At 30.0% G+C, this 22,491-nt stretch overlaps 1 protein-coding gene and 1 long non-coding RNA gene across 3 annotated transcripts; both read right to left on the bottom strand.

Moving 5' to 3' along the window:
- Nucleotides 1-11,117: 11,117 nt before the first annotated feature.
- On the bottom strand, nucleotides 11,118-13,472 carry LOC149886727 (uncharacterized). 2 transcript variants are annotated; one of them, XR_016453543.1, is made up of 5 exons: nucleotides 13,346-13,471; nucleotides 13,024-13,196; nucleotides 12,696-12,760; nucleotides 12,375-12,490; nucleotides 11,118-11,708 (listed from the first exon to the last, which is right to left on the bottom strand). It is a non-coding gene; the product is annotated as an uncharacterized LOC149886727 (long non-coding RNA). The 2 variants fall into 2 exon arrangements; XR_016453544.1 differs by lacking the exon at nucleotides 12,375-12,490 and having other exon boundaries at nucleotides 13,346-13,472.
- A 3,975-nt stretch (nucleotides 13,473-17,447) lies between these two features.
- On the bottom strand, nucleotides 17,448-21,571 carry LOC149886726 (uncharacterized). Its single transcript, XM_090091422.1, has 6 exons — nucleotides 21,420-21,571; nucleotides 20,523-21,250; nucleotides 20,125-20,462; nucleotides 19,923-20,070; nucleotides 18,979-19,864; nucleotides 17,448-18,897 (listed from the first exon to the last, which is right to left on the bottom strand). The coding sequence occupies exons 1-6, from the start codon at nucleotides 21,569-21,571 to the stop codon at nucleotides 17,448-17,450; spliced, it is 3,702 nt and encodes a 1,233-aa protein (XP_089947548.1).
- Between the last annotated feature and the right edge of the window lie 920 nt (nucleotides 21,572-22,491).

Raw genomic sequence — 22,491 nt, 5'->3', positions numbered from 1 at the left:
ATATATCCATCTTAACCTGCACTTTTACATTCTTTACAAAGATTTTTTGTTCGAAAGTGAATCCAAAATCCTTTGGCAGATTTACCCTCAACAAACCATAGTCTACACTGTTCCGTTCTACTATGCTCACTTTTATACCAGTATTTTGTCATTACTGAATAAGTCCTTCAAGTCCTCATTTCTTACTCACTTAGCATAAATGTATCTATTTACTTTTTACATCTTGAACATTTTTTTCTCATTTTTCAATTACAATAAAAAATCTAAATGATTTTTTCAAATCTCTCTTTCTAAACGCATTGCTTAAAAGTTTCCCACTTGTTGATGGCTACTTTGAATGTTCAACGTTTAAAAAAACACTCACAATAGAAGAAATGTTCTGTTCTGTAGCAGTTTGCAGAAATTGATTTAATTGTATCTACTTGTTTATGATTATATGGTTAAAATATATTCTTTTTAACTTAGGCTAATCCTTACGAATCTCTTTGCATTTTCTGCAAGACACTTTATCATATGTGTCTCATAATAACAATCGTTCCAGTACGTAAACGCAAATGCATACGCACATACAAAATGTTTTTAAATAAACTAACTTGTTATTTAATTTCGTTTTATGAAACAATTAATGACGAATTTTTAACTCAAGTTTTCTAATAAAATTCACGTAAAGTTTTTTTTCTTTTAAGCTGCGAAAACATTTTACAAACGGAAACCTTAAATTATTTTTGCAAAGCCATATTTTTAATTAATACTATAGACATCTATGCTGTGATATTAAAGAAATATAAAATATTTTTAACATATCAAAAAAGTTTAATAGATTATCTTTAATTGAGCTAGCAGATTCTTCATTTCTACTTAAGATTGCCCAGACAACATCTTAAAAATTTTTTTTTTTACAACGTGGCTTGCAATATGATTTTAGTTTTGTAATTATTGTTTTTAAGATACACATTTTTGAGCAAATACACAGTAAGTCAGCTCGTATTCACACTACTCTTGACAATCCTTTTGTGGTTTCAATTTTCACCGAGAGCCTTGACAGTACATTGAGAAACCGCACAACAATTGTAGGGTCAGCCTTAACACGTTTGAAATACAATGAAAAGATTTGCGATGTTCAATAAAAAAAGGATGCTTTGCATTCTCTTCCTTAGGATTTAGTAATCCATTTATAACATTTGTTACCTTTCTCCTTGCAGCACCAGTAGTCCCAACAACTGGCATCATGTTTTAAAAAATGTATTTTAAAGGTGAGAAAAATTTTAAAAACTAGGCCAGTTTTGTTTTAATACTCATAACAAATTTTAACTTTTTAACGGAGCCAGCTTTTATTTAAAGGCGGAATTCAGTTTCGATACTCAACTGGAACTCGATTACGTGATAAATGGTTTTGTGAGTTAATTTAAATAAGTTTCAAAATGAAGTTTCCTTCCATTTAATTGTAACTAATTGTAATTGAGGAAAAGTTTTTTTCTTCTTTACTAAGTGCATTGAAAAAGTAAATTTATACAGATTTCTTTTTATTGTAAAGATGCAAAGTTGACGCTATAACATTGTGGGCTGTTAATTAAATTTTAATAATAATCTTTTTAGATTAATTTAATGAAAAGATTTATTAAAGATTTTTCAGCAAATGATTAAAATTTCCCTTCATTACTTACTGCATTTAGAAAATATATTTCTATCCAAACATTTCTTTTTGTAAAGATGCAAAACTTAGATATACGTACGGTCTTACTTCTTTGCATTAAATCAATTGCAGATATTTTCGGTCTTCAGATTTACGGAAGATAATTCTTTTTATCTATAGACGTAATTGCTGCAATTTTAATATTTATATTTTACTTGCACGTTTTAATAGAGTCGAAGCTTTGTAATGAGAGAATTACAGTACTTATCATCGTACATATGATAACGATAAATGCAAACACTACTTAACTTTGAATTATGAGAAAAAAGCTTCAAATTTTTATTAATGTTGAATGCGACTATTTTGAGACTATGGCCGAAACTATCACATATACTGATGTAAATGCTAATTTTCATTATAGAGTTGAAAAACGAAAAGAAAAGGTTACTTCATATACCTACTCAAAAATATTTAATATCAGGAGTTAGAGAGATGCCTCTGATCGCAATCAAGTACTAAGTATTTAAAATGAAGTGTAAGCAAAACAGTTTATCAGAAAAACTCACCTTTGCGGATGATCAAACAATAAACAAATTTTAAAACATTTTATCAAACTTATATAAGGCAAATAGAAACAGAAATACCTATATTAGCTATCATTATTATATAACGATAACTGGTATTAATGATTTTATATTGGGCGAAGATGCTAATTGTCCGTTTTGGATGACCAAAACTTGCTCTTAACCTGCTAATCTCCTTACTCTATGATAGCTACACAGATGGCTAGCGGGTTATTGCACGCAAAAATTCGACTATTCAGTTTGAAATTTTTATTATTGAAAATATAGCCCTAAAAATTTTTTGCCCAAAAGGGTTAATGATCTGAAATAGTATTTCTGGTTAGAATAGATTGGAATGCTGCAGTATGATGGTGCGATTCAAATTACCAACAAGAAAGTTTGTGTACAAACCCGACTTTTTCAAGATACTCTGGGATAATGGAGTCTGTACCTCCTCCAACTTTCATATTTGATGGAGTATGATATTGATTGCCTCGCATAAATTGGTAGAAGGTGCGGTAATGGTTTTTTGTAGTTTTGACTTGGTAAAGCGGAATTAATGCATTAGTTTTAGTTAATGCCAATCAAAAACCCGTTTTTCGTATGTTTTCTAAATTGCCTAAACTTTTCTTAACGTTGACATAATATTTCGATAATGAAAAAGTCTTGAGATGGAAAAATTGGAGATTCTAATTAAATTAATATAACGTTTTAAGTATATTATATATCTGTCGAAAATTGACTCATTTGCTATAGTCTTATAAGTAAATCAAGCTTCGTTAAAGAGCAATAAACTTTAGTTCTATATATGTATCTATTTGCATCATGGTGTCCTATTTCAATAGCTTACCTAAGCTCTTCTTAAAACCCTCAGTTTAATCCTCCGTCAAGATTGTAAATAAAAAAAAATCCTCCAGCTCCTTTTCCTTCTTGCATTTGTATTTGTATCCCTCTTTTCTTGCTTTGATACTTACTTGCATAATTTCTTACTAAACGTACTAATAACATATGCAGAGGAATTAAAGCGTGTTTAAGATTGCCTTCGCCTTCTCTCCTTCGCCTTCTCTCCTTCGCCTTCTCTCCTTCGCCTTCTCTCCTTCGCCTTCTCTCCTTCGCCTTCTCTCCTTCGCCTTCTCTCCTTCGCCTTCTTTCCTTCACCCTTGAACAAAAACCGGAATTTTATAGACTAGTTTGCAGTCAATTGAAAGGTTTTCTGATTACTTTTAACATTCTTTAGTATTTTTGTTTATAGTTTTTTTTTGTATTGCTGTATTATAGTTCGGCAACCGAATCTTGAGAATCTTAAGTTTCGTATAAGCCTTGTTAAGTTTCACGACATTGTCGATGTTGCAAATCTCATGACTTTTATGCTGAAAAATGTTTAAAAATCTCTTTTCAATAATCAAATAGAATTCAGAAGTTATTTTGGAAAAAAAGAAGAGCTTTTAAATATATTATCTTAGATAAACTATTACAAGCTTTTGGTTTTAATTTTTTATAAGTTTTCTTATCGTTCACCTTTAAGATAATAACACTCGTTATAACACCTAAATATGTTAATACTTAAACGCCACTAAAAAAAGATGTGCTTTATATATGAATGAAGTTAATCACTAAAATAATGCTAGTTCCTACTGGGATAAATCGCTGTGTCAATTGTTCGACTGATTCGAAAAATCGGCAAACTGACCGGGAGTTCGGTTTCGTTGAACATTTAAAATATCTTCACACACACACCCCCCTCTCTTTTTCTAAATTTGTAACGATAATTTATGAGATTTTTACTGCATTATTTTTTTTTTTTACCAAATTTTTTTCTTAATTTGTAGTGAGTTGGTCAACCATTTTTTTTATTACTTCAATAATTGTAGTTTGTGACATCTGTTTATTTTATCTCAGCATTCCATTATTTTTTCTTTTTACTCATTAATAGGGATTGCAATCCCGCATTGCGGGATCCCGCAATCCCGCGGGATCCCGCATTAATTTAGCGCATGCAAGATCCCGCAAAAACTACTGCGGGATCCGCGGGATTTGCGGGATTTTGAAACAATTGCTTTTAAACAAAAAAGGTCAATTCTTTTAAACAAAAAAGACAAAAAAGATATCAAATTAAAAGTGTTTATTGTATTTGTGAAACAAATCAATTTAAAAATTTATCTTTAAAATATTAAAATATTTTTCTTAGCTATAAATATAAAAAAATCATTCAAAAATAAGCAATTATTTAGCAAAACATTAGTTGAACTCGTTCAAATTTTTTTTTGTTTAATTAATGATTATGTTGAAATTTTTGCTAATGAGTATGTTGAAATTTTTGTTAATGAGTATGTTGAAAACGTGAAATTGAAAACGTGCGTGTATAATTGTAAAAAATATACTTTTAAAAACTACTTTTTAAAAAGTCATTAAAAATTATTTACATCAAGATTTTAAAACAAAAGTACTAAGCATGTCGCAAATTAAAACTATATGGAATTATTTTAAAAAAAGTGATAATGAAGAAAATGCGAAGTGCATGTTATGTTCGGCTATTTTAAAAATTAATCAAAGATCAACTAAAGGGTTATTAATCCATTTAAAAACTAAACGTGGCACCGATTTAAAATCAAACGTTTTACAACAAGACGGAGCTTCAACTTCAAAACAGCATGAATCAGTTGAACTAGAGCCTAAAATATACATCGACTACGAAGACGAAGAAGTAATTCCATCGAAAAAAGTCAGAACAATTGACACGTTTTTCGTAAAGGAAATTTCTATGGAAAAAAATGGTATCGCGCATGGTTGAAAAAGATGGCTTTACATTTAATAGTTTTTGCACATCTTCAGATTTACGGTACTTGTTTTCAAAGAGTGGTTTCCGGCTCCCTACTTCACCTTATACTATAAGATTGATGGTAGTTAAATTCTCAGATTCTGTAAAAACCGATATAATGCAAAAACTCACATCACTAAAAAAGCAAAATCAAAAGTTTTAGATAACGTTTGACGAATGGGCATCACAAAATAGTCAGAGATACTTAAACTTAAATGTACATATAGAGGCGAAACACTTTAATCTTGGATTGATTCGAATCCATGGATCGTGTAATGCAGAATATTGCGTCAAGTTAGTTTCAGAAGGGCTAAATAGCTTCGATATTGACCTCCAAGAAGACATTATTGCCATGACCACTGATAGAGCAAGTGTGATGGTAAAAGTCGGTAAAATGATATCTTGCTATCAACAGCTATGTTATGCTCATGGAATACAACTTGCAGTTATTGATATCTTATACAAGAAAAACAGCGGAGAAGTCGAAGAATCGTTTATTACATATGAAAATTGTGAAGAAGAAGATGAATGTGGTAAAACTGAGGATGATGAAGTTATAAATAAAGAATATGGTTTGACAATGATTTTGGACCGAGCATCAGCTGAATTGGTTAGCAATTTCAAAGATCTCATGAAAAAAGTGAGAAAGGTTGTAAAAATATTTAAAAACTCTCCTGTCAAAAAGGATACATATTTACAGAAAGATATCCTACAAGAACACGGAAAAAAGCTTCAGTTGATTCTTGATTGTAAAACTAGGTGGGACAGTATGTTCGATATGTTAGAAAGATTTCATAGACTAAAAGTGTGTATTGAAAAAGCCTTAATTAATGTTGGGTCAGAAATTCGTTTCACCCAAGAAGAGTGGTCCCAAATCAATGACTTAATTATTTGCCTGGCACCACTAAAACTTGGTCTCGAACTTTAATGCAGAAGAGAATCGAACCTTGTCACGGTGGAAACAACTTTTCAATTTATGCTAAATAAATTGCGAAAGCAATCATCACTTTTGAGCAAAGATTTAGCCGCGGCACTTCGTGAGAGGTTTACACAACGTCGTAATAAGAATTTAAATGGAATACTAGTTTACTTAAAAAATCCGACGAAGAAAATGAACTCGAAGAAAAAGAAGCTGTAGATTTTATTAACAATTCCCAAATACTTATTCCTACAATTCTATCGCTAAAAAAAGAATTGGAAAATCAAGCACAGAAAGACAAGAACAGCTGGACAGAAAATGTAAAGGAGAGACCAAATTTAGATTCTTTAGACTTTTATAAATTATTGAAGCCGGAAATGTCTGCCTATGAAAGTAATGGAGTAAGAGGCAAGTTTCTAGATATAGCGCATAGTTACTTGATGACCATACCACCAATAAGCGTAGAGGCCGAGCAAGCTTTTTCAGCTGCTGGTTACATATGCAGTCCTTTGAGGAGTAGATTAAGTGATGATACTTTAAGTAGGGTCTGTTTCTTAAGAGCCCATTTCTTACAATCATTTTCTCAATTTGATATTTCAAAAAACAAATAAAGCTAATAGTTCTACGTAAAGCTAAAAGATGTTCTATGTACTTTGGCTTATCTTTTTGTTCATTAAATGTTAAGAATTATATTGATTTACAAATGAATTGCGTTTTTTGACTTTATTTACCTTATCTTATCAATCTAATAAGTTGAGTATATTTTTTCTAAAATACTTGAAAGAAAAATACAATTGTCATTTTGCCTTTTGTAATGTGCATAAGAAACCTACTAATCCCGCGCGGGATCCCGCGGGATCCGCACAAAAATTAAAAAAATCCGCGCGGATCCCGCGGGATTGAAAAGTGCGTGGGATTGCAATCCCTACTCATTAACAATATTAAATCGCTTTATGTTTGCATAAACCAAACGAACCAAACTACTCCATATATTTTCGATAGGATTTACGTCTCGGCTATTTGAAGAAAACTATTTGAAGAAATATTCCTTTTCTTTGTTTGTAACGAACTTATTATATAAATTGCGTCATGACTGCTAGCTGAATCCTGTTGAAAAATTAAACTTTGGGAATTATGTTTTTAAAAATAGGTAATAAACTCTTCTAATGCAGTTCTGTATACTCGTTAGAATCTAGAATACCTTTAAAGAAAACATAGCTTGATTTTTTTCTACTTTCAAAGGCTGCCTAAACAATGCGACTAATGATAAATCACTTTCAACTAATGATAAATCATTTTATCTTCTTAACAGTGATTTTTAAACCGAGTATTAACGAACAAATTCCTTTTTGAGCTTATTTGTTATCTTCAAGAGTTTGTTGACTTTTTACGTCCTCTTGTCATATTAAACACATTTTCATCTTTTCCTTAAAAATGATTATGAGAAAAGAGTCTTCGATCTATTTACATTCTTGTCTATTTTTTTTTTTTTTTTTTTCACTTAAGTTCTTTAAATATAGAGCATCAGATATACCACGCTCGTAATCAGTGATTTTTTTTTGCTTTTCCCCTTTTTTTAAGTTAAACAAAATAATTGAAACAAGCAAGGTTTTAAAAATTAATAACAAGTTTAAGTTGCTTAAAAGTAGTTTAGAGAAAAATTTTAAACTGTTTCAAAAAAAATAAAGTGGTTTTAAACTTTTGTCGCTATGAAAATATTCATAACTTCATTTTTTTTAAATTTGTTACTCTATTAGTCGAAACTTTTTAATTGTTCAATGATATATGTAAGATATTAATCAAATAAACTTTAACGTGGAGTGCGTTTTGTTTTAATTTAGTTTGGCCTGTACCTTTTTTGTGAAATGCAGTTTTTAAATTAAGAAGTTTAATATTTTAAATGAATCCATTTTTTATTTTCTTTTAGAGATAAGTTTTTTAAAGTAAAAAGAACAAAACCATATAATCTTTGAATCGCTATACATAATAATGATGGCATTTTCGATCACACGAATTCTATATGTGGGCACAGTTTTCAATTTAAGGACAGAATCTAGTCAAAATAGGTTTTTTTGTAATCGAATATTAAATTAGTACCATTGTTTCAGAATAAAGCAGTTTGAGATGCACTTAACTCAACTGCCAGAAGTGAAGGGTTATAAATATCTGGTTGTACAAATAGATTATCTTAGCGAAAGTTTATATGTTGAGTTCATGAGTTTAAAATATTTGTGTTTTTTCGATATTTCTCAATTGCTAATATTAAGAAGTAAAACTCTTAAAAATTGAAGATGAAAATTTTACTGCGTAGGAAAAAAAAGTGTGAGTAAAACTCTCTTTCTACACTGTTGTATTAGGCTAGTTTTACATTCTCACTCTCGATGTAGATTTTTACTATCTGCTTTATTTTGTCAACGTATCGTGTAAAATGTGAATGATATACTCAGTATTTACAAAAATATAACCTGAAGAAAACAATTCTAAGTGGTACCAATTTAAAAAAAAAAAGACCAGATTCCATCAGATTTTCAAATATATAATTTTTGCAGCAGATAAAATCAAGTGATAAAAAAATGAGTTGTGTCATTATTCAAATCATTTATAAACCCAGGAGAAGAAATACCCTCACTTTGAGGTAAAAAGAGCACCATGAACTTACTTTATTTACCATCTTCTATTTAAATGCGAAGTCGTATGTTATGCATGATAGCTTACTACCTCGAAAGTCGTTTGTATTGCACAACCGAAAACCATCAAATACCTGTTTAAACAAATTGAACCGTTCTAATTGAAGGGTGGGGCATCTGTAGTGTTTGAGGATGATGATTTACGTAGGTATTTACATCGTTAGTTCTGAGAAACTTCAAAGTTAAGATTTGAGAAACTTTTTTCAAAAAGATTCTAATTTTTGCGCAAGTAGTGAAATGCTTTGAAAAATCTCCACTTGTTTTTTGACGTAATTCTAAATAAGACGCATATCCTTAATATAACTTCAAAACCAAGTCATACTTCAAAATGCTGATTATGATTTTTTTGCTTAACAAATTTCTTCAGATAGAATTTAAAAATTGATAAATTCATTCAAAGCTAATCTATATGAGTTACTTTATTTTGTTGCTGCATTCTTTTGTAAATAAAAATCATATACATTATTTTTTATGTAAACAGAAATGGAAAGATGGATATGTAAAATCAGCTATCGGAAGAAAAAGATTAAGAAGTATATGAATGATGGCAAAGAATTGAAGACACGTATTAGTGGTAGTAAAAATAGGGAAGCTGATAGAGAGATAAACAAATATAAACATGGAAGGAGTGCAAAATGTTAGGTATATTTTAACAAGGTTAAGAGTATTAAGGGATTTACATAAAAGGGATTTCCTGAGGCCGCGTATTCATTGTAAAGAATGCAAAGGCGCAAGCGTATGCGAGCAGGAAAAGTTTAGATAAAAGTGTGTGACGCGGTGCAGCTAGTATATACAAGCATGGTAAACAAAGTATCACCAAAAGTTAATTGTGCACTTTTAGTGGGTGAACGTGCAGCAAATTTAACTAATTTTTTTCTATTAAACCGTTCAAAACTAACTGACTTTTCTTTTTGTACATTCCAATGAAGAGAGAGAAAATCAACTGATTCAAACCACAAGCGTTTGTTTTAAACTGATACGTATCTACAGCGGTATTAAATACAACATCTCTTCCATTTGTTTTTGAATAATTAGTAGTTCCTAAAAGCATCAATCACCACTTGACAAACCGTAACAAATTTATCCTATTCACCATCATCATGACTGAATGAAGCATTTTTTACACAGTAAATACTTGCAGTAAATGCTTTTAATACATATACTATAAATTTATTAACTGCATCAGTTACCTAAGATGATAGTTTTAAATTGATTGAAGATATAAATCTTCCAGAACAGGTTCACACAGGTTCATTTTACTATATAAGAGACATGTAAATCGACATGTAATTCAGTCAGTATATGGAAGTCAATCAGTCAGTGTTATCAAGATAGCTTATCGAAGTGAGCTTTATCAAAGTGTTTTATCGAAGAACATCAATACAAGAAGTGAAATACAACAAGTGTTTCATTACATCAAAACAGTCTACACCCAACCAACACGTTGTGTTCCACAGAGCATTATTGTATCATTACAAGGTCAATGTAACACGGTAAGCCTTGAGAAGCGTGATTATTTATTTTTGTTATTTTTCTGACTTCAAGTGCAAAAATGGCTCCCGACAGTCTTGGATTGGAACTAAGAAAGAAAATTATTGGCAATTACGTAAGTGGAATGTTACAAAAAAGTATTTGTGATAAATATCGCGTGAAAAAATGGACCGTATCAAGACTATGTTCCAAATATCGTTCTAGGGGGAAGTTGGCAGCAGATAACAAAGGTGGAAGACCGCGTTCCACCACTTCTAGAGAGGATTCTATGATCGTCAGATCCGTCAAGAAGGATCCCTGGATATCATCAGTCGAGATACAAAAGTAATAAGAGCTGCCTGTATCGGACCGAACAATCAGACAACGTGCTGTTGAAGTCGGATTGTTTTCTCGACGCCCTGCAAAGAAACCGCTGATTTTACTAAATAACCAGAAGAAAAGACTCCTGTTTGCAACATTTCGTGTTGACTGGAATGTGCAGAAATGGCGAACTGTCCTGTTCAGTGATGAATCGAAGTTCAACATCATTGGAAGCGATGGCATTTGCCGTGTACGTCGACCGGCCGGAAAACGCCTCGATTTTCGTTACTGCCATAAGACCGTGAAGCATGGTGGAGGCAATGTAATGGTCTGGGGGTGTTTTTCTGCTAACGGTCTAGGTCCAATACATTGAAACGATGGAATAATGGACCGTTTCATGTATAAAAATATCCTGAAAGATGTTATGTAACCTCATGCTGAATGGAATATGCCAATAAAATGGGTTTTTCAGCAAGACAACGATCCGAAACACACTGTACAAGTAGTCAAGCAGTGGTTTCAAGACAACCACCTATCGGTGATGGATTGGCCGCCTCAATCTCCGGATCTCAACCCTATCGAGAACCTGTGGGAGATCGTCAACCGCAGAATTAATCGTGAAGGTGTTCGTAATAAGGATCAACTGTTTGAACAAATCCGAAAGGCCTGGGTAGCGATTCCACAAAGTTTCATTGATCACCTGATCGAATCTATGCCTTGAAGATGCAAGGCTGTGATCGACAACAAAGGATTCGCCACGAAATATTGATAGCGAAATACAGCTTGGTCAACATTTTGTCGAGTTGCACTTGTTTTGTCCAGAAGGAAATCAACTTTTTTTAATACTTTTGATTAATTTATTAATTTTCGTGTACAAATAATGAACTTTGTGATGAATAAAACTTGAAGAACTTTGTCTCTAAACAGTTACATAGTTATTTCTCTAAATTGAAAAAATGCAGCACTTTTATATAAAGAAACTAAATTAGCATTATTTGGTTGCAAATGTTTTGTCCAATACTGTATATATATCTCGAATTGGTAAATAAAGCAAAATCGTTTGTTGAACTCTACACTTGCAATATTTCCAAAATCGATTTTTAATACAACAGTAATATAGAATGATAAATATAAAAAAAGCCTAAAATATACAATTGATAGATATATATAAAAATATAAATATTTTTTTAAAAATTTATGTATGTGAGTGTCTGTATATATATATTTACACAATATATAAAAATACAATTTACAGGATATCGTATTGATAGGCCAGGATATCATTGAGATACAGAATCTAAACCAAAAAATAAAACTTTTATCATTGGTGGTCTGAGAGCAAATGTAAAAAAAAAATGTTAATGAATTAGTATGATTACTAATAAATTTACAAAGTAAAAATAAATATATATATATAAATATATAAACATACAAACATATATATATATATATATATATATATGTTTGTATGTTAGATATATATATATATATATATATATATATATATATATATATATATATATATATATATATATATATATATATATATATATATATATATATATATATATCTAACAAACTTTTACTATCATCAGTTTCTCTGAAGCAATCTAATTAGCCAACTGCAGTTGCATAAATTTGAAAAGCTTGAATAAAACAATTTATAATACAATGAACGATTAAATAAATAAACGTGTATTTAAGAAAAAGCGCTTCACACAAGACTCAAACAAAATCATATCACATATCCTAAAATGTCATTAAAAAACTCTAAACTTTCGATTTCTGCTTTCTACAAAAATTTATTGGTGAATATTTCAGAATTGATTTTACAGCTTCATAAATTCCTGCTTCATCTGGGTATTTTTTTGAGACACTCTTTAAAATATAAAATTCAAACTTTTTGCTTAAATGCTATTAGTAAAAATCTGCATACTTAAAAAGTTTAAACAAAACATATTACCAACTAAAACATGATACAATTTTGTCTTTGAAAGAGCAAACTTTTGTGTGGTTTTGGTCGTGGAATTGATTTGCCCCATCATGTTTAACAAACAACGCAACTCAATCGTTAACAGCCTAAAAAGTTAGTAACTATTTGAATCAATATTTACAATATTGTACAATGCAACGTTCATGCTACAGGAAAGAAAGCATATAATGATATGCTTAAAAAAGCGTATAATTATATTTAATATAATAAATATGTTTTGCAAACACTGTTTAAATAATCCATTAAAAACCATTCCCATTTCGGCTTGGAAAGTGTAGAAAATTGACCTACCGCTCAATAACACGTTTTACATTATCTTTTAAGTTAACTCCACCAATTTTTGCTATTTGCAATACCTGCTTTCAAAAAAATCTTTAATCAATGTTTAACTAATTATATAAAATAAGGCTATCTTTTATAAAACTCCTTACATTTTTAAATGAATTAAAAAACATTGAAAATTGAAAAAACAAAAAGTAATTATGAATAGAATGACAAATTAAAATAAATAAAATAAAGTTATATTCTTTAATCAACTTTTCAGTTAATAATATACATGAATTTACCATTACAACATAAAGAAAAAATTCTAACTAGCAATAACAACAGGGCAACTTACTCATTTAGAAAAAATGACACTGTCATTTAACGTAGTATCTAGCTCAATAAGTTGTTCTATTGAACTCAATGAAATTATTTGCAGATCTTCGGATACAACTGAAGAAACATTTTGAAGATCCTTATCCATATTTTCAATTTCTAAAAGTTGTTTAAAAACCTTTTTCTGAAATTCTAAAAAAAAAAATGCAATTTATTAAGCATGTATGTACATTTTTTTTTAAATACTTATAATTTTTTTTTTTTTTATTCTATACCATATAAAAAACAAAAAAAGACAAATCCAAAAAGAAACACAATTATTCACAAACAGAATTACTCACATTCTTCTTCAGGTTCCTCTGTAGTCGTAAAATTAAATCCTTCACATAATTCTTTATCTATTAGTAATTATTTAGTAAAATAAATATAAACAATAAATGTAAAAACTAAAATGTAGAATAAGTGTAAACAAATTACAATATATATCTAGGCAATAATAATAAAATAAACAGATTCAAAATATTACTTATCCCAAATTAGAAAGAAAAAAGTTTATTTGATATTGTACTTCACTATTAATATGAAACATTAATAATAGTTTTTTTTATTCATAGTTAACAATTAAAATAGCAATGAATACAGTAAAAATAATCAACCATCTTTTACCCAACAAGATGGAACAACTGCCTCTGTATCAATCTTATTTTCAAAATAAACAACTTGAGCCCAAGATTGTGAAGCCATTATAATAGATTATCTAAATGGACATCATTTTTTTTATTTACATATATAAATATATATATATATATATATATATATATATATATATATATATATATATATATATATATATATATATATATATAATTTATGTGTATATATATAATAGCTTTCATGTTTTGAAAATGTTTGAGGCAGAATTTGAAAAACTTTTCTACCACAGGATGTTTGCCCACTAAGATACCTCCTCCGACCAAAAGTTTTATAATGGTTTATTACTCTAACAACTAATTTAAAAATGTCCAAAGTTTGCTACTGACGGAGCTGAAATTCATTTTGTATAGATATTTATATACATTTATGTGAAATTTTAAAAAAAGCATGAATATATAATACAGACATACAAACACACAGTCTTTAAAATATAGTCTGTTAACAGACTAAATTTAGTCTGACTTATTATATTTTAATAGCTTTGATATCACTTTGTACATCTGAACATTACTAAAATAAAGTACTATTTCTAACTTAGAAATAACTTTTTTAAAAAAGTTGAGCATTTTGTTAAAATGGTAAACTTAAAATAAAATAAAAATATAGACATAAATAACCTGAATAAGTAGAATTTACCCTGAGATTTATGTATATTATATACACTTTGATAAAAAATCTAAAAGTTTTAAATTAGTCGCAATAAAAATAGTTTATAAAATATAACTTTAAAATATTTTTTATACCATCTGCATGCATTCTATTAAGTTTTCCTTGCCTTTCCATTACGGCAAGTTATTTTTGTAATGGCTACATCAATGAGACAAAAATTGTCAATGTGCTACTTCCTCAACGTTGCTAAAGCAATGTTTTATTAACGTTGGCAAATAAACACTTTTTCAACGTTTTTTAATTACCACATTTTCAACGTTGGTATATGTAACGTTGCATAAATGTTGTTTTATAAATAGCTTAATTACGTTGAAAAAGCAGCTAATGTGTAACATTGATAAACCTTAAACTTTGCGACATTTTCACTGTGATTATTTGCGTACTTTTATTCAACGTTGAATAAACGCGATTTTTTTAGATGATAATATACGTTGAAATTTATACGCTTTTTCAAAGTTGAAAATGTAACGTTTAAAAAGCGGTTTATTTTTAACGTTGATAAAGCATAAATTTTGAAACGTTTTTAAAGTGGCTCTTTGTGTAAAGTGATTCCACGTTGAATAAACGTTTTATTTTGAGAAGCTAAATTACTTTACAAATTCAACGCTTATTCAACGTTTTAATTTACCGCGATTTAGTATACAAAAACGGACATTGATTCAACGTTGAAAACACGTTGTTTTTGTCACTGTAACGCTTTTTCTACGCTGCGACCGGTTTTCAACGTTGATTCAACGCTGACATGTTTGCTGGGTAGGTACATGGGCCTTACTGGACTTTGCATAAAGCAGACGTAAGACCAACAAAACCAGACAAAAGTATTAATAAAAAAGATGCAATAAAAAAAAGGTTTACAACAATTTTTTCCCCTTCTTTCAAAAATGGAGTCCCACTGTTGTCGAGAATCTTCAAGTAAATTATATCTAGAGCTTATCTGCCAATCTAAATCGGCATTATACAAAGAATATGCCAAGTATTGCAAGGACAGTGACCTAAAAATTTTATCTGTCAAAGTCTTTTATGAAGAATTTGATAACAACAACTTGAGTCTTTTTCACCCTAAGAAAGATCAGTGTGATTTGTGTATACGATAAAAGTGTGGCAATACTTCTGAGGAAGCGTATACTTCACATATTCAAAGCAAAATAAGAGCACGAGAAGAAAAACAGGTCGACAAGAATTACGCTGAACATGTATATATCCTAGATCTGGAAACGATATGGCTTAGTCCAATACTGAAAGCATCGACTCTTTATTATAAGATAAAGCTAATAGATCACAATTACACTTTCTTCAATTTAAAAACCATGATGGCTATTGTTATTTGTGGCACGAAGGAGAAGGTGGAGATACATCCAATGAATTTGCTTCTATTTTGTATAGTTTCCTTGAAATCAAAGCGAACGTGTTCCCTGGAAAAGAAAAAATTTAATATAGTGATGGATGCAACTATCAAAATCGTAATTCACTGCTTGCAAATTCTCTATTACATCTATCCCAGATAAAAAACATTACTATCACCCAAATATTTGTGGTATCCGGACACACACAAATGTAATGCGACAGCATGCATTCGGCTATTAAAAAAAGCATTCGAAATAGGGACATGTACGCACCTGCTTGTTATTTGTCTGCATTAAAAAGAGCGAGAACAATACCTAAACCTTATGAAGTTGAGTATCTGGGAGATATTTTCTTAAAAGACTTCTCAAAATTACGGTATTACACACCAATTCGTCCAGACTATAGAGTTCGTGATCCAACTGTAACGGATTTACGTGCCACTCAGTATAGACCAGCAAATATGGCCATTTGCAAGAAATAAAATGTTTAATTCCTGTAGATAATCATACTTTCTATGTGTTTAACTACCTTTTACAATAAGCAGTTAAGTACGAATAAAAATGACAGCTCTTGATCAAGAAGTAAATGTAATATATATAACAAAATCAATACAAAGATCGCATGCTTTCGCCTCCCTATAATACAAGAAGCTGTTGCAAGAAACGCATTCTTCAAAAACAAAAAGCCATCACAAATAGTTCGTTGCATTAATAAGTAATGCAACACTGGCCCCCACTTAAGTGTCTTTATTCACTAAGGGTATATTCTTTTCATCTATAAAGGTTATATTTACATTGTTATTAATATCTGGAGCCTGAATGGGTTTATGTTCTTCTAATAGATATAATTTATTAATTGGCCTTTATATAACTTGAGGTTTATTATTAGAAATACATCTAACTGATGCTGCACAAATTAGATTATCATTTGATGGTATTAATTCCTGTACAATACCTAACTTCCATTCGCAACGTGACGTTTTCGGATCATCTATTATAACGACATCACCAATTTTAATGATGTGACCAGAGCTTTGAGATTTGCGATATTTATGAAATTCTCTTAGTTCAATTTAATATTCATTTTTCCATCTCTGCCAAAAGTGCTCCAGAATGGTTTTACTATGATAATACTGTTTACTTAAATTATGTTCCTGATCAGAAAGGATATTTGAATGCGACGATTCTAAATTAAGTTTACGCCCAAACATAAGATGATTAGGTGTTAAAGATTCATTACCAGGTGTTTCATAAATAAAGGTAATAGGCCTGTTGTTTGTTATGATTACGATTTCAGAAAGAATTGTAAGCATTTCTTCATAGTTTAATCTTGATGTTGTAAATATCTTTTTAAGAGTTCTTTTTGTTGTCCTAACCATTCTCTCAAAGAACCCACCCCACCACGGCGCTGCAGCCACATTGAAATGCCAACGGATACGCTTAGAAGAAACAAAAGCTTGGGTTTCATCTGCTGAGAAATATGTGCCATTATCACTGACAATCTCATAGGGTGAACCATGGTGCCCAATAAAACAACGTAGACAACGAACACATGACTGTGCAGAACAATCAGGTACAAGGTCTAAATGAAGAAAACGTGTACTAGAACAAGTTGCAATAAATATCCAAGCTTTAAACATTTTATCTCCAAAATAAATATTTTTAATAAATATTCATCATTTAGTCTTGACAAAGGTAAGGGAGGTGAAATAGGGTATTAATAAGGTCTGCTATCATATCGTCTACATACATAACATTTTTTGATAAGCTTCCTAATAGTATTTCGAGCTTTTGGAATCCAAAATTTGGAACGCAATTGAGTTAATGTTTCATTTACTCCATTATGTTTTACTATTGAGTGACAATGTAATATTAATAGTTCTCTAAACAAACATTTTTTAGGCAAAAATATTGGATGTTTTGAATTGTATGGAATTGGGGCATTACCAAGACGACCTAAACAACAAACAACACCAGTTTCAATGAAAAAACCTAAATCTTTCTTCAACTGACTATACGATTTTAATAAACTTATGTTTTTTTGACTATATTTAATCCAAATAGTTTCAGCTTGGTTTAATTCTACGGCATTAGGAGTAGAAGAAAACCCTCCCACACATATTTCCTTTTTAACTATACAGACAAAACGCAAAACAAATGAAGTGACTCTCAGAAGATGGTCATAATTTTTAAATCTCTCAATATGCATAAATTCTGAATATAATGGAGAATCGACAGATGTCATCAATGTTGCAACATCAGAATGGAATGATAATCCCTGCTTTTTTAAATCAAAGCATGGCCAGGAAACAGAATCATTATACAAAAATTTGGCACCTTTGAGCCAAAGTTCATTATTTTGAAAATCACTAAATTTACTCCCATGTGATATAATATCTGCTGGGTTTCTTTCACTCTCAATATAATCCCGAAATTTAACATCATATAGCAACCGAATTTTTTCTAAACGCTTTTGAATAAACACTTCATAGATTTTATTTTCATTATTAACCCAGTTTAGACAGATAATAGAATCAGAAAATAATTTTATTTGAGAAATATTGTAAACACTAGATAGTTCTTTGGAAACAACTGACATTAAGTTTGCTAATAATAACATGGCTCTTAATTCCAGCCTTGGAATTGTACTTTTACTTAAAGGAGAAACTCTAGATTTAGAAGTGACCAGACAAGTATTGTTATTGTTGTTAGTACAACATCTCAAATAAACACAACACCCATATGCTTTTAGACTTGCATCGCTAAAACCATACAACTCATATTTAAAATTTTCTGGTTTGTCAGCCAACTTTATATGCCACCTTGGCACACAAACAAATGGTACAGAAATTAAATCATGAACAATTTGATCCCATTCATTCAAAATATCACCATCTATTTCAACATTCCCACCGAGTTTCAGCCTACAAATAGACTGAAACAATATTTTACATCTTACAATGACAGGATTTAGAAGTCCCAAAGGGTCGTAGAAGCTAGCTATAAATTTAAGAATGTCTCTTTTTGTTGGGTTAGAGTTAACAGTTGTAAGAAGTTCTTGAAACGAAAAAATAAAGCAATCTTCTGATTTATTCCATTTTATGCCTAAATCTTTTGATATATTGCGCAAAATAAAGTCATCCTCTTCATGCGAATGAAGAGGATGACTTTATTTTTTGACTATATTATTCAAACTCAAAAGAGTTATGCGAATCAAATCCCATAACTCTTTTGAGTTTGACTCAAACTTTCTCAGATTAAATCCACCTTCTTTTAAACATGATTTGGATTTTTTATAAAATCTAAGTCCTTCAGCAACAGAACCAGTACTTGTATTTAAATCATCTACATAAAGTGATTGAACAAATTTTTTAACAAACTCAGGATCGCTATTTAGATAACGTTTTGCAGGAGTTAGAAGTGTTGCAGACAATAAAAAGGGAGAAGATGTGACACCGAACAAAACTCTGCATAAACGATATGTACTTAATGCAGCTGAATTCAATTTAGTGTTATTTAAATCAAACAAGTCATCATACAATATAAAACGTACAAAGTCACGGTGTTTTTTAGCCAATGATATGTTTAAAAATGCCTTTTCAATCTCTGCAATGAAGGCAATTCGCTTTGAACGAAAACGTAATAACACTCCAAATAAAGTAGTTGTAAGAGATGGTCCAGAAAACAAACACTCATTCAATGAGGGACCAGATATAGAAGAACTTGCATCGAAGACAATTCGAATTTTTGAAGTTTGTCTATCATTACGAATAACTGGACGATGGGGTAAATAGTGAACATCACCAATGTTGCTTTCAAATTTGGACACTCGTTCAATAATGCCCTTTGACAATTGATCTTTAATAATATCATTGTAAGATGTAAATAAATTTGAATTTTTCATAAACTTTTTTTCTAATGCCAAAAACCTACTCCTGCTTAAATTGTAATTATCATCTAACACCGGATGATCTGATTTAAATAGTAACTCAACTTCGTACATTTGGCCATCAAACTTTACATTATTTTTAAACTGATCGCATATGACCTCATCAATTACATTAGACTTTGTATTGTCCCATAATGAATTAAACTCCTTTTTAATTGCTAATTGGCTATTGACAAATTCAGAGTCTATTTTTAAAACATGTGTTGATAAATCAGTTGAATTATCTACCCTATCCCTTTCAACAATCATTAGGTCCATTAACAATGTATCCCACTTTTGATTTAACAGCTACTGGACCACTAATTCCTCTAATGACTTGATTTTCTATAAATTTCCAATAAAAATTAGCTCCAACCAATATATCAACAGAAATGCTACCATCTCCAAAAGTCTAGATATGGATTTCTTTTTTGCACAATGGTTTTAATTTATGTTTGGCACATACTGATGTAGAAACATAGCTGAGCTGCGAACAATTATCAAACAGGAGTCGACAGGCTGCAGATTGAGAGTGGTCTTCATTTTCAACCAATACTAATGCAGTTTTCAGCAAAACAGCTTCAGTCTGAAGTAAAGAAGCACTGGCAACCGAGGTTATATTTGCATTTTGTTTTTCATTGTTAGATTTCGCATGATCCTTTCGATTGTCATGATCACAAATTGAAATATGATGTAAACCACCACATTTAAAGCATTTAAAGGAAGAAGGGCATTGATGACTAAAATGTCCATCACAAAGGCAACGAAAGGATCGCCTTTTCTTGCTCAAAATCTTCTTTCGAGCTGTAACATTTGTAATAACTTGACATTAATGTGGCTTGTGGTTATTATTGCAGAAAATACATGAAAGTTGAGTAGCAGTTGAATTATTTTTATTAAAGGGTATATTATTAACATGATAATTATTTCTTTCAAAATAGGTTGATCGCCTTTTATTTGATGCTCCAGTAGAATGAAAAGTACAGGCTGTGAATGGTAAACTAGAAGGTTCTGAAGAATTGCTACTCTGCTCACGTGCTCTTAACTCAGATTTTAGTACATCAAGCACATTTCTTATTTCCCAAGTTTCATTATCATTTAATTTACGACTGATAATTAGGTTAAGTTCATCAGGTAATTTCTCGAGTAATACTGGGATCAACAAAGGACCATACATTGAAGAATTAATTCCAAGGTTTTCTAAACTACGAACCTGGATTTCAATCATATCTAAAATTCTTCTTAAAGAATTGACATTTTTTATGTTGATTACACGCTCTAGAGATAAAAGCTTTTTCATGTGAGAAGATATCAGTGTTTGTTTATATGAAAAACGATCTTTCAAAATATCTAATGCAATTACATAATTATCATTAGAAAGTGATAATCCTTTAATTGCAGATAATGCTTGGCCTTGGACTAAGTTTTGTAAATATGTCATTTTTTGAATATTAGACAGTTCTTCATTTTGGTTAATAGCACAGTTAAAGTTTTCAAAAAATGAATGCCGATTTTCTGCTTTGCCATCAAATGGTTCAAGGTTTAATGCAGGAAGTTTAACCACCTTGTTAGTTTTAAATGCAGCAACGGAACTAGATTCATTATTTTTTGAATCAAGTTGTTTTAAGAAAGTATTGATTTTCAAAATCTCACGTTTATAGTTAAGTGTAAATTCAGTAGCATTGTCATCATCAAGTTGTAACTCATCAATATCTTCAATTAAAACAGAAATCTCTTCATCTAACACTGATTTTTTCAAACTTATCTGCAGCAGTGTCTCGTAAGGTTATAAGTTCAATTGAAACTTCTATGTGATTATCAGCTCTTATAAGTTCATTAGTTTCATTAAATATTTTCATAACTGAATTTATGTTCATTGTACAAACTCTGCGTTTAGTAGAAAGATTGAACATGGTGCAAATCTAGAATCTCACAGAGTAATATTTTTAAAAAAAATAAGGGAATAATGATATTAATGAGTTTATACACAACTCTTTAAGATGAATGCAAGTGTTGATAGTAGTTAAGATGAAATATGTTAGACAAACAATTAAGATAAAAATGAATCTCAAATGATTGTACTAAAGAATAATGATAACAATTAAAATCTGCACGTATAATGAAATTTCCTTTAAATCAATGTAAAGCACATTAGCACTGCCTACCAGTAACCACATTAACTTAAATGTTTTTAATGAAAGCAAGTCCAAAATAGCAGAAAATTTTAAATTTCTGCTATTTTGTGCAACACTATGATAACTAATAATTTGAAGATTAATAAATGCAACACTATGATAATTTATGATTTGAAGATTAATAAATTTTTACATTAAAAAAAAAATGCAATTTTTTTTTTAATGTAAAAATTTATTAATCTTCAAATCATAAATTATCATAGTGTTGCATTTATTAATCTTCAAATTATTAGTTATCATAGTGTTGCACAAAATAGCAGAAATTTAAAATTTTCTGCTATTTTGTGCAACACTATGATAACTGTAAAAATGTAAAATTTCTAAAAAAGTACATAGAAGGTATTGATAGTCAGCCGACGAAGTATTTATTGTTAGTTAAAAAAGTAGTCTTACCAGAATTTTAATTGAATTGACCACAATTGTTATAATTGTTTAAAGCAAAAAAAAAAAAAACGCTCATAAAATTTATTCTTTTTTAAAAAATGACTATTTTTTTTTAGTGTTTTTGTTTCTATTTAAAAAATACACAAACAGTTGTCCTTTTAACCGACGAAGCCGTTTTTAACAATTTTATCTAAAAAATAACGTTAAAAAGTAGGCGAAATTTACTTTTTATCAATACTTTCATCAATATATTA

Source organism: Hydra viridissima, unplaced genomic scaffold (genome assembly GCF_058129835.1).
Source record: "Hydra viridissima isolate aposymbiotic clone 2 unplaced genomic scaffold, HvirCarnegie_v1 scaffold_6, whole genome shotgun sequence".
NCBI classification, from domain to species: domain Eukaryota; kingdom Metazoa; phylum Cnidaria; class Hydrozoa; order Anthoathecata; family Hydridae; genus Hydra; species Hydra viridissima.
The sequence above is the reverse complement of the archived record's forward strand: the minus strand, read 5'-3'. Positions and strand labels throughout refer to the sequence as shown.